We start from the raw sequence: 14,094 nt of genomic DNA, 5'->3' as shown, positions 1-14,094 counted from the left end.
ATTGAAAAAAATGTAATGACCGCATATAGTCTAGTGATCCCCATTAAACAGACTGAAAACCTAAAAATATACTACTATTCAGATGAGTCGTGATGTCACACAGAAAAGCCCAGTTCTCAGTGTCCACCTTCCGTTTTGCCATTTTTAAGGGTAGACTATCTGAAAGTTGACTTTTGAAGTGATGCTAATGCCCGCTGATGAATAATGAAAGGAAGTGGCCTCCCGCTCGGAGCGCCACCGTTGCATTGTGGGAAATGTAGTGCGTTGGTGCGTGTAAAGTACCTGGATGCTGCTGGCGTGCAGTGACCTGCGGGCCAGTTCTAATAATAAAATTATATAATCCCAGGGGCCAGAAAAAACCCTCTCGCGGGCCGGATTTGGCCCGCGGGCCTTGACTTTGACATATGTGGGCTAGATATAAGTTCGCCATTTTATACTCACTACTGCCACCTCAGGTCATATGTGTAACTGCAGCTTCTATATTAAGCTCATGCATGACGGAAATTCAGACCCGAAATAACATGTTTTTTAGCGACAGTGCAGGATTTTAGAGGCAGTTGTGGTGAACAGGTCTGGGCTCATTCTACACATTAGGACATTGTTGGAACATGTAGAGGGAGGAAAATACATCATTTTAACTTTTCTAAACTCCGTATAGTCCCTTTAGATATTTATGGCCTGTTGAACCATTTTGCTCCATGTCTGTGTATGTTTATTTAGTATAAAATATATTCAGAATTCAGCTTTTGTTAAAGTAATGTTGGAGTAACGGGAGAACGTTTTTCCTCTTCTTAGTTTTTATTACAGTTAAATACAGTCAGCGTTCTGTAGCAATCACACATGTATCTTTGCGGTATGAAATGTCCTGCATCCCACATGTCTCAAAACCATCCCCACTAAATCTTATAACTAAACACAATAACTCCGAAGCGCAAGTCAGTCCCCCGGCACAGACTGTATCCTTGTTGCGCCGATGTTTTTGTCCCGTCGCTAAACCTGATTTACGCTCAGTCCTGACCACTGTTTCCTGAGCGTGTCCTCGCAGAGATAGAGAAACAGCAGCTCTGGATAAATGATAAAACCGCCCACATTCACGGCACTCAACAATTCCACTATTGTTAAGAGTGAGTTATGTCTGAGGCCAAGCCGGGCTCCGCAAATATGGCACAAACAGGAACTAGACGAGGGACGAGAGATTTACTGCTGGTTGGCGAGAAGTAATCAAAAATACAATCAATATTCACATTCAGTGAGGAAAAAAACAAACAATGATCGTAAGTGCAGTGTTTATTGCCTTCATTGACCTGTGTAACGTAAATACAAAATGAGAAAGATAAACATTCAATATATTGTACGGAATTTGATTTATTTGTTAATAAATACAAATATTTCTCTGGTTGAATAATGCAATAATAAATGATTTTGAATAACATGTTGTTCGGCCGGTCACGATAATTACAATATCGATACATCTTTCAATAAATGACAGATGAATTCTCTTTTTTTTTTCCATCTCCATGGAAACGAGCTGGTCTGAAGAAAGGCGAGCCCGATCACTGTAAAGGCACATGTTTTTACCAATAAAAATACTTTGTTCTATATGTCAGCTCTAAGTAAAGGTTCATTGTTTGGTAAATTTGGAGTGAGCTCTCTCCATCATGGTGCCTACAATATTGCCTGTTTTCCATAAGCGGCCGGGTCTCTAACAGTGGCTGGGTTCGCGGCTGACGGAGGCTAAAAAAAAGCCGGTCTCTAAAACAGGCCGGGGCTTTTATTACAAACTATAGCAGTAGAAATATTCCCCATGTTAGGAATTTGTCTCATACTCGTGTAAATGAAAACTCACGTGCAGGAAGTAAACAAACGGGAACCCGGGCCAAGAGGCGCGGTGCGGGCGTAACTTTAACATAGATTTAGCCACTTTTCAAACCTCCTGTGACGATATTTGGAAACAGGGCAACAAATGTTGTGTGACCCTCCAGGGTTTTAATAAAGTCACGATCGCGTCTTCAAAGCACGTCCAGCTGCTCCGTGTGCAGGTCAGTCCCACGCCTCAAAATAACTCCTCCCATCAGCGCGAGCGTCTCGTCTTCTCTCGGGTCAGTCTCATGATCGATCACAAACACAAACGCTCCGTCTAAACTCGCCTTTTACACAAGATGACAACAAATAATCCGGTCCGCGGTAAAAACGAAACAGAAACCTGCAGTGACATTGAAGCTCCGCTAACAGCAACGAAACACTTCCTGTTGTCCCGACAAAATAAAAGGCGTCAATGTTCCAGCCGCTGGGAGAGGGTTTGAAATGTTAATTAATAAATGAACCTAATATTTTAGGTGCAAATGGACACAAATCTCGTTTTTCTTCATTTTCCTGGTCGTTCGTTTTGCTCAAATAGAAATAAAGGCCTGTCTTTAATTGTGGCCTGGTTCCAATAAAGGCCTGGTCCGAGATGCCCTTGAGTAAATAAAGGCCCAGGCCTATATTAGAGCATTTACGGTATTCTCTATTTCAGTTGTATGTTTTATCCATGGTTATTTCAAAACAGCTGCGAGAACAACCTTTTCCATACTGCGTGAACAGACAGACCACCGTATGTGCCCTAACGTCGTACGTTCAAGTCCGTTAGCATCAGTGTCTTACCGTTTGTGTGGAGGTTCATCCAGAGCAGGACCAGAGGGAACACTCCTCGCACGCTCCACCCCCCAGCAGAGGACTCCCTAAAGGTCAGAGGGCACACACGTCAGAACGTTTACAGTACGTGAACATTACTGCCATTGGCACCATAAAACTCAGCCACATGAGGAATTTACAAGAAAGCATACCGGCAATCCTGCAATATATTAAATCCTCATATTTGGTTACTTTATTGCGAGTCCCGGACAAAATGTAAGACCAAAACGAGCCTGAAAAACATAGACTCCACAACAAGAAAGCATAAACAAGCGAAGATGAAGTATGGTGGAAACATGATGGAGCATTTGATCGTGTTCATTACCAAAGGGACGCAGGCAGTGGAAGAGGAACCAGCTGGATATAATAGGCAATTCAAATTTGATTTATTTACAGTCAGTTCTTTTCACCCAGCCTGAAACATGAAACTAAATTATACTCATATTTCTGGTTACATTGACCATAGCAGAGTTTTATCAATGAGTGAATTGTCAATGCCGCTGGAGCACTTTTAAATCAATGGCACGTCTGATACTCTACTGTATATGACAAACATAAATCCTGGTGGTAAAGACTCATTTATGAATCTGAGCCTGCAGCACTGCCATACATCTCTCTTTCAGTGCTCGATACCTTACATATTGTGAGCGGCAGTTTGTCAAAGGCTGTTTTATGTTGATGGCACCTCCTGAACTGCCAGAGATGTATTTCTTTACTGTTAAATATGTGTAGCTAGTTGCTTGAGTGTGATTTTCGCTGCTCCATGACTGAAACTGTGGCATGTTTACCTTAATGAAGAGAATAAACCTGTATCGATCAATTCAACCAAAGACTGATTATCTCTTCGTGTTTTCTTGACCGTGGCTTCTCAGAAATGGCAAAAATACTTGTATTGTGCAAAATCTACTTTGATAACAGCGTGTCCTTCACCATGTAGCGGTCCGTAACTTTCCCTGAAACTAATCTTCCTGAAAAGTAGAGGACTGAAAAGGCAATCAAAGGCTAATATTTTGTACACACACTGTCACTGAGCTAGTCATAATAATTGGATGTTGGTTTCCCATTGGATGACCAAATAATACAAGCATCATGTATTAGAAAATTAGAAAACAATGCAAGAGAGGGGAAAGTACGCTATTTAACATTCACCTGGAAAGGATAGGACTTCTTATCCAATTCCAATATTTATTCTTAGTCTTTGAAAGAAAGATGTCCCATCTCCAGCTCCGTCTGTTTAAATCAAATATGTATGAAAGCTTGAAGCCCAGATTGATTGATATTCAAAAGGTGCGGAAAGAAAAGCAAATAGTTAAGGATAGAAACTCAAACTTTTAATTAAGTCTTCTTGCCCCCGTACCACCTTTCCGTTCAGTCGAACACTCGGAGGCAGCAGCGGCAGCAGAGGGCGATATTAATATTTAAATCCTCTCAGGGAACAGAAAAAGTTTCTATCCGAGCCTTTTGTCAACTCCGCAGACACAAATTCATGCATGTGCTGACATTCAGAGTGAAGTCCCGTCTTTGTGGAAGTCCAGGGTCCTTCCTCTGGTGCCGTCCCAACCCCCCACCCCCTGCCGGAGTCCCCCCGAGACCCGGGACAGAGCGGTATAAAGGCTCCGATTCATCCGCTCTGTACGGGCCCCGCGGCGGCCATTTTGAAAAGATACAGTGACCGAGGAGAACACAGGGAGACAAATGTGCGAGATACGGATGTGGGTCAAAAAGGACGTTACTCGTGGTGTTTGCTAAAGAGGTATAGGACATATAATTATTTAGAAAAGTGGTTCTCAAACTAAAGGTGCATTATGGAACTTTTTATGTGGGAAAATAAAGTTGATATTTGTGCATATTGACCTTGTAGTGACGCAGTGGCTGTGTGAGTGGTCAGCGTGGCGCCTTTACTTTCCATCACAGCGGTCTTTAGGAAGCTCCAGGATGAAATGTTTGGAAGGTTTTCATTGCGGACAGACCCTCTCACCAGAAAACCTACAAAACAATTGATCGTAGAGCGTTGTAGAGACCACCGTGATGGAAAGTAAGGGCACAATGCTGATCACTCATACACCCACTGCGTCACTACAAGGTCAAATCAACTTTTTTTTTCCACATAAAAAGTTCCACAATGCACCTTTAAGGCATGTTGGCTCGCACTTGATGTTTGAACAACTTTTACTGTGAGATGGGCAGAGTAGCAAAACATTTACTCAACTTTACTTTGGAAAAAAAGTAAAAAGTAGTGACCAAAATGATTACTCAAGTAAAACTACCTTTGGATAATGAGTACTGTGAGCGCTGAGTGACTGTTTGAGCAGAGAAGTCTGGTTTACGATCCAGCACTGACATAAATGATGAGAAACAAAACATGAAATTATGTGAAAATCATTGTTTCTCCAAATGAAATGCCACAAAAATATACATATAACTCTCTGTGTATTTCATACGTATGTCAACATGAAGCTTTTGCCACTTTACTCACTGTGGGACTCCAGCAAAAAGTACCATATGGTAAAACTACTAAAGAAATACTTGTAACGTTCAGTCCAATGATAAATCAATAAAAGAATAATGCATAAAAACTTAGCATATAATAATTGCTGTTAAATATTTGAATGTGTACTGTGTAAGGAGAGGCAAGGCATGTTTATTTATACAGCGCATTTCGCACACATGGCAGCTGAGGGCTTTCTTGGCAGTGAGTAACTGAGTACCTGCCAAATTTAGTACAATGTAATGTGCTTTGGAACAATGTGTAATAACTTTACCTATGGGTTAGATGCACGATGGACTAATGTGTATTAGTACTTTGCAGGAACATAATGTAATAAAACATAAGACCCAAACTCTAACCCCGGTATTATGCTAAATGGACTTTTTCAAGCTTTACATCATGTTATTATGTCATTCCCTCATTAAAAACATGCCTGAAGTGTTGCCTTGGCACATTCACGTGTTTTTGAGTAATCTGTAAAAACTCTGATGGCGGCCATTTTAGTGATAGGTTTGCCTGAGTCCTCCTAGGAACGCCCCCACCTCCTGGAGACGCCTCCGAGCTTTCGTCACCAGCCGAGTAACCAACCACTGCTCCTCAGCAGAACCCCCTCCCCACTGATGCCACAGACAGCGTGTGGAGGGGGCGTGTCGGAAAGAGTCAGAGGTTCTTAAAGAAACAGAGGCCGATTTCAAGACATTCACTACAGCCATTTTGAGAGAGCAATTATATACAAGGCTGTTATTCTAATTTACTGCATTTACAGACCAACAGAAGGTTTGGTCATCATTGTAGTGTGCTATAGACTGGGGCTATGTGATTGAAAAAAGCATAATACCCCCTCTTTAAGCCCCTGGGTTATTGGAAAAGTGTGAAAGCCAGGTAGAGGCATGACCAGTGAAGCCGAGTTTAGGACTATGGAAAAGGAAGTTGTGTTTGATGTGTCTTGCATCACTGCGACAGTGACAGTGAGTCATGGAGATTTCCCTGTTCTTCATGCATTTGGGGCGAGACGGGGGAACTCACAGAGAACAATCACATGATAACAACTCAGCGCAATAAGTTTTAAGATACTAACTCCTCCTCACACCTCAGATAAATACTGACCACTGCAAAACCAAGCGCTGTGGTTTGGAGTATCTTTTGAGATAGTCTTCCAGCCATCACAATGTGGCCCATGTTATCTTTACTAACAGCTCGTACTGCTCAAAACTTTACACTTGAAGCATTTAGAGGTGAATGTTTCTCGCGCCAGATTTGACCCGTGTGGATTTGGTTCAAACTGGCACCGCTACATCTGCTAACATTGATGCCATGTGTATCAAATTCTGCTTGCCTTAATGTCACCGGTCTCAAAAATCTTCACATATTTAATTAAACGCATTCTTTCGCGCTATAACCGGGCAGCTCTCTGAACCAGGCCCAAATCTGTTTCGACCGAGATCGGTTCGGAGTTTGACGTCAGATGGAGTTAACCTTCTCTCGCAGTTGTTAGTGAGGAGGAGAGCGGTGTGTAATGGCCCCTGGTGACTCTGAACAAGTGTGTCTTTGATGGAACCGGACTTGCTAAAGAGATGCTACAGCACTGTCACTGAGATCATAAAAAAAGAAGGAAATTTGCTGCACGTTTTGGACTGTATTAAACTATAACATCCATTGGACATCCTTTTTAGCACAGTATAAGAGATTCTGAACTGTCCTGTTTGAATAAATGTCCATTGTTCATTGACGCTGTCTGTTCTTACTCTCTCTTTGATAGTTTTGACCGGTTTAACGCCTCAGAATGCACATTATTAAGGTCCAAGATCACACTTCTTTATAAAGAATGAGAAAAGCATAGGCGTTTTGCCTGTCAGGCTAGTAAATACATCCCGTTATCCAGGTTACCTTGCCATTTCCATCCGATTACCAAGCCACAGCTGAAAAATGTCACCCACTTTTAAAGGAACAGGCCACTGTTTTTCCACACTGAGATATGTTCTTACCTGAGCTTAGACGAGTTGATGCGTACCTGTCTGGTCTGTGTACGTACCCCTGGAGAAGCGTGGTAGCTTCCAACTTCACCCCCATTTGGAGCTATAGGAATACATCGGGAGAGGCCAAATGCTAACAACATCTTTGATCTTTTTGCGTGACTGAGAGCACGCACAAAGACCAGACAGGTACGCATCAACTCGTCTAAGCTCCGGGAAGAACATCTGTCAATATGTAAAAACGGTGGCATGTTTCTTTAACAGGAGCCAGAAACGCGAACACATCACCCTGTAAGCTTTAAAATGTTGTTGTTTGTTTTGAAAGCTTTGATGGGACTGGCCCCTCAGTGTAGTATCGCAGACCTCAGCCAAGTCTACACTGAGGTCTGAGGGCCAGCTCCAGCTCGGTGGTTGCTAAGAAGAACCGTAAAACCAGAGCGGGACAGAGCGTTCTCCGTTGTTGGCCCTAATCCGTGGAACGCTCTGCCCCTCCACGTCCGTACGGCCCCCACTGTGGAGTGTTTAAAATCTCGTCCCCCACTTTCATTCTCAGGCTTTTCACATTGATCTTGTTTGTTTTATTGTTTTATCTACTGTTTTTTATCTTGTTTTTTAATCTGTTTCTTTTTGTGGTATAGCTAATCAGTATTGTATCTGTTCATTGTTTTCATGATCTTATGTGCAGCACTTCGGAAACACTTTTGTTGTTTCAATGTGCTATAAAAGGGGATTGGATTCACCTCTGCAAGCACCTCAGATGAATTCTACTAACTATAACACAACTACCCCTCCTGGAACCGCCACCTTAACGTGGTGGAGGGGTTTGAGCACCCGAATGATCCTGGGAGCTCTGTTGTCGGGGCTTTGTGCACCTGGTAAACAGCTCCTAGGGGACGGGTCAGACAAAGAGCGGTTCAGAGGCCCCTTATGAGAGACCAACAGGCCTGAGAACCACGAGGCCGTCCTTCTGTGGACCCACCACCTGCAGGAGGAGCCATAAGGGGCTGGTGCAATGTGATTTGGGCAGCTCCAACAACTGCCCCCACGACCCAGAAGTGGAAAAGTGGAAGAAAATGGATGGATGGATGGATGGTAACACAACTCAATCAATAACACATTAAATATTAATCCAGCTAGCTTTGGTCCAAAGCAGGAGTCAACTACTGTATGTATAGGAAGCAGAACAACACAAAAATGTCTATCCGATGCCTCCCAGCATTCATCTGAACGAGGGCTGTACAATAGATCGGCAAATTGGTGTAATCACAATATAACGTGAGAAAACATTCATATCGTAAGAAGCAAAATCACTGAGCTTTGCATCTAATTTTACAAAGCCGACAAACAAAGCCATTAATCCTGTAGTTCTGCCAAAATTGTATTAAAAAAACCTATATATATTGCAATAGTATTGTTATTGCAATCATCTTAATCCAAGTTGTTGCCAAATGTGGTGTATTTGCGATAATGCATCATATTTTCACCACTGACACGTCCCTGTCATTCTCAATTTGGAAGCCATTTTTCTTTCACTGCTTTGACTCCGCAGCTGTAGCATTCCTAATATATTCCAGGGGAGCATTGTCAGTCTGGCAGCTCCTCTAAAATTGATACAAAACAAAATCATCTGCAAACAATGCCCTTCGTCGAGTCGCTAACAAATCTGGCTTGCGAAGGAAAACAATTGTGGAAACCACGGCCAGATAGAACTGTAGGTGTCGAAAAGTCGCTGGTCGCTGACTTATCCAAATATAGACAACATTGTAATTGATTTAAAATGCTTTCCATAAACACATGACATTTTGATTTATGCGTGCATCCATGCAAGTTTACACCAGCTGTCCCAAAACACTGAGGTACATACACCAGGCCTGGTTTTGGTGCCACAGAAACACAGGAAAAAACGCACATAAACATAGCAACACACTGGCAAATATGAAAGTGTCATTGTTGTTCATGTTGTCGGAGTTATGAAGTCATCTAAGGTCATCGCAAATGCAAAAAGAAAGCAAAACATGCGAGTTAAAGATCAGTTCCAGACTATTATATCGGTCTATACTAAGACACAACATAATAATAACATTTGAGGAGGGACTGAAGCTTAAGTGGACCTAATTGTTGCTGCCCTGCCCATGTTATTATTAATCTAATTGAGGTAATTACCTTATACAAAGATATGCAAACATATGATTATGTATACGCCAGGTCATAAATGTATTCTGCAGCCGAAGCTAATTTCTGAATGACGTTCTCCTCAGCTTGTATGTGTTCAGCATCCAACTCAATATAATGCATGACGCTCATCTCATAATTACAATGTTGTTTTAAAGCGTGTATCAATATTTAATCAAGTCTCAAAAGTCAAGTAAAGATAGGGCCGGGTTCATGCGAAAGGAATACAGAGTAACATGTTATAAGGCTGTGCAATTAATCGAAATTCGATAACGATTTCGATTACAACAGTAAACGATTTACAAAATTAGCAAAAAATCGATTATAATTTTTTTTTTTTTCATTTTTTTTTTTTTTTCTATTTTATTTATTCTTTTTATTCTTTTTTTTTTTGCAAAGCAGACTTGCGTTATTTCAGGATTATTTTCCTTTCGCTTTTCACGTGCCATGGCTTTTGTCTGACATAAAAATTAAAAAAAACAGTGCTGTGTGATGATGTCATCAGGCCGCACTGCTCAGTTTACTTGCGCAGGTGTGAGGGCCGGCCAGCAGGGGGCAGGTGTGAAACAGAGACCTCTCCTTAATCGAGGCGTACTTGAAATCATTTGTACTTTTATGACTGTTCAGAAAACAGAAAATATTCAGCATAGTTTTTTCTATTAATAAACATATAAATAAAATAAATCCTTTTTTTTTAAAGGCAACAAATAATCGTTTGAATAATCGTGATTTCAATTATGACAGAAATAATCGAGCAGCCCTATGATGTTAGGTGTAAAATGTATTAAAAGGTTGGACGAAGTGGGTCTATTTCAATACATGCAAATGAAGCAGGAAAACAATTTAGAAAACTGACTCCAACGACCAAAGACTGTGCCCACCGCTACTCACCGTCAACTCTCTGGACTTTCCTGCACATGTGAAAGATTCTGGGTAACACTGTGACCTAATTATTTTCACTTTGACATCAGAATACAGGAATGAGTTGACTTCCCTCCCAAAAGACAATCATATCTGAAAGCATTGACGTTTCAGCTAATGGTCTCATGCTGTATAGCCTTCAGTTCTACGGCGGTGACATCAGATGGGAAGATTAATCTGGTTAAAATGAAGTCATTTCGATGAGTTACGGCAATTCAAAAACAAAACAGGGAGCAGCGTAGAGTCATTAAGAGCTGCGCATCTGGCTTCTGATTGGTTACCGCAGGATGATAACTCAAAGAAATGAAGATCCAGGCTGACCTCGCTGCCACAACACCAGAGGAAAGACTCAGGCGACACATTCTACCCACAAAAAAAAACATTTGCAGACTATTTTATCGTCCCCAGAGAGACATTTGTCCTATAACCTAGTTGGAAGCGTAAGCCTATTGCGTCTGTTTTAGATTGGGGGGGAAACCTCAGTGTCAGGAGGAAACTCGGTGAGAACATGCAAACTTCACTTCTTAACCACGGTGCTACACAAATCACGGACACAAAAAACTTCTGTATCGGCAACTCGGAGACAGAAAGGACGAGCACACTCTGAACAGTGAGATCAATCCAGCCATACAGCCTGCTCGCTGAACTTTGAATCTGAAAAGCAAACAACAACTTCTTCATTCTGGCGTCTTATAAAGTTTGTACGATACTACTTCTGACCAAAAACTAAGCCCACAACTATCTATGAAGGGTCTAACATTTGCAACTGAGCGTCTAGTCGACAAATCATGGCGTGGATCCCTGCACGTCTCTCCTCGTTTCACACTGGGGGCGAATGCTGCAGATTGTAAACATATGCACAGCGTCTATAGGCAGCCAAACGGCATCATGGAACAGCCTTTTCCCAGCAGCGTTCCGGGTCGGAAAAAAGAAAAAAAAAATGGATTATCCCACAATCCATCAATTCCCAAACTGTGGAAGCGAAGCCAGAGGTGGAACATGGGAAATTAGACCTGATTACATCTAAGAGCCATTACAAAGGACCCTCTCTCTATGTTTGGGTTAAGTCTGAGAGGTAAAAGGAAAGATACTCCAGATCCCTTAGATCAATTACACAACAGCGACTCAGCAAAAAAAAGTTTAAGAAAGCTTTAGAACGGATAAGGCAATCCCATTCGATCTAATTATTGTCTGAAAAAAAAAAACACATAACGGTAATCTCTGAGAAATGCAATAAGCAAATAACAGATATGACAACATTCAGATTATAGAGTGTTTACCCTGTGTCCATTGCTGACTGAATGTGAGAGCGAGTGCCCAGTGAAGGTGGAAAAGTGCTATATACATTTCCCTGTGTTTATTAGTTAAACCACTGGGTCTCATTTGCTTTGTTTTCTTGCTGGTGTTTGCAACCCCTACAGAGGCACATGTTCTGTTCAAACTATAGAAAGTATGCCAGCCGGCCTTCCTGAAATGATCTCGCAAACCCCATGTGACCCCGAAGAGTTGAACAAAGTTTTGATCTGACGCAACCGATGGATGATAGAGATTTGTTCTGGCTTTCAGTGTCAAGTCCATGAAGCAGCAGCAGCAGCAGCAGCTCAGGTATACATTGTCACTTCTTAACTTCAAGGCAGTTTTATCCATCATCATGGCTTTGCATAGTAGTGACAACTGTGCCCTTGGACATGACACTTTTCTTTAACTTTTAAATGCTACTACAGACAGTTTACAGACAATTTATGAAAGTGACCAACATAATGAAAACGTGTAGAATCAAAATGGGGCCATACATTACAGTTTCAACATTCAGCAACATGCCAAACTATTAACTGAAGAAATGTTCATGTAAAAATGATTCACAATGATTTCTCTACCACCACAAATCCTTTTCAGAACCAATCTTGAAATAATAATGTACAAAAACAGTGAGTTAGAATTTTAGAAGGTTCAGTGGAAATGATAATAGACCATCAAGAAATGTTCAATGACAGCCCGGCGAATAATCTTTGATTATCGTCTGCTCTAATGCCTCAGTCAATTTGCTTATGTCGTAACTTTTTTTCCAGTCGAAACACAGTTTATAACAATTTGTCAATTGATCCATGACAGCAAATAGTCCACTTAATAAATATTACGATCTTCTTCATCTTAAAACCTCTTCAACAAGTTTAACAGAGTTTACTTACAAACTTTACGCGCACACTTTAGAGTTACAGTGCCTCTGAGCACTTTTTTGGACATAAGTGAGATTCCGATTTGTTACTTACATGTTTCACTGGAGCGGCAGCTGGTCTCCTCTCAAGAACATCGTCCTGTCTTACAAAAGTTTCCCACCTAAAGAAAAAGTTGTCCACGAAGTTTTTACCAAACAAGAAGAGGCAACTTTATCCAACTGTCCGCGGCGCGCTGCCGGACACAGGCGCGTAAAAGCAAAGTTTGGAGACGGTCCTTGAAGAAGTGAAGCACTAACACGGTGTTTGGGAGGAGAGAGAGAGAGAGAGAGAGAGAGAGAGAGAGAGAGAGAGAGAGAGAGAGAGAGAGAGGGATGTGAGTGAGGGGTAGAGGCGGGAGCGCGCACAGGGGACGTGCACAGAGCTGAGATTTGACAAACAGCGGGCAGATAGTTCGGAGGCGCTGCAGGGGCTGTGGTAAGTTACAGAGAGGAAGATACCGGGGGTTCCGGAGACATTTCACAATAGAAGCGTTTTGGGAGGAAGTTCTGAATAAGGGCCAGGCGTCATAAAACGTAGAAATGACAATCAATCAGCACAAGTCTCTCATGCACTACGGGGCTCATTTATTAAGCTTTTGGTCATGCGCAAAAAGAGTAGCACGCGCGAAAGTGGATCAGCGGCAGAGCCATTTACGCATTTTATGCGCTAATACTGTAATATATGTGATTTAAATGGTAAACTAGGTGCAACATGCCCACATTTAGCAATATCTTAATTTCCAGCATGCACGCCCTATTTAGCACTTTTCCTAATAAATGACCCCTAGGAGTTTTCAGTGGTGCCATAAAACATCTACAGCGCAGTGTTAATTTTGACAACATATTTTATTTTAGTTTTAGTCTTTTGACTAAAATGTAATTTAATTTTAGTCTAGTTTTAGTCGACTAAAATTGCATGTCAATTTAGTCGACTAAATTTAAGACGAATATAGTCGTCTTTGCATTGATAATATTAATTATAATCATATTTAATCTTGTTCCTCTGCTTCATGGAGCTGCTCCACATGAACAAAGCTCAGAGCTGATCCTTTGGCAGAGAATTTACATGATATGAGGCTCTTTCAGACACTCAATAGAAGTTTGGATGATTTTAGTCTCTCCTTTTCATTTTTATTTAGTCTTATTTTAGTCGACTAAAATATCTGGACATTTTAGTCATAGTTTTAGTCTCATGAGAAACTTTTAATTTAGTTTTAGTCCAATTTTATTTGGAAAAAATATCACTTTGACTAAAATTAAGACTAAATATTTTAGTCGACGAAATTAACACTGCTTCAGCGTGAACAAAAACTCAGTGTGTCTCTATTTTGAATGCTTCTTGGTAAGTGACAATTAAGATGGCTGCTACTGCTACTACTACTGCTATTACTACTGCTGCTACTACTACTACTACTGCTACTACAATTGAGGTTGAGTAACTGCCTTGTAGTTACACAGATGGACTGAAAAATGACTGTCGTACTTTGATAAAGATACACACACACACTTTTATAATTCTATCTTAAAGAGGACACTCTTAGAAAATTTATTACCCAGACCCTAACCCTGAACCCTAATCCTAACCCTAATCTAAACCTAAGTGAGGACCACCCAAAATGTCCTCACTTTCCAAAAATGTCCTCACTTTGTTA

At 41.3% G+C, this 14,094-nt stretch overlaps 1 protein-coding gene across 1 annotated transcript in view; it reads right to left on the bottom strand.

Moving 5' to 3' along the window:
• adgrg6 (adhesion G protein-coupled receptor G6) overlaps nt 1–12,668 on the bottom strand; it is an 85,981-nt gene extending 73,313 nt beyond the window's left edge. The window contains exons 1-2 of the mRNA XM_079571866.1: nt 12,498–12,668; nt 2,644–2,720 (exon numbers count right to left, since the gene is read on the bottom strand). Coding sequence (XP_079427992.1) covers nt 2,644–2,720; nt 12,498–12,499 — 79 coding nt within the window. The 5' untranslated portion in view covers nt 12,500–12,668. The remainder of the gene's footprint in view (nt 1–2,643; nt 2,721–12,497) is intronic.
• Between the last annotated feature and the right edge of the window lie 1,426 nt (nt 12,669–14,094).

Source organism: Gobius niger, assembly GCF_951799975.1.
Source record: "Gobius niger genome assembly, chromosome: 15".
Taxonomy (NCBI): Eukaryota; Metazoa; Chordata; class Actinopteri; order Gobiiformes; family Gobiidae; genus Gobius; species Gobius niger.
Note: the sequence above shows the minus strand (reverse complement) of the source record. Positions and strands in the feature narration are given on the sequence as shown.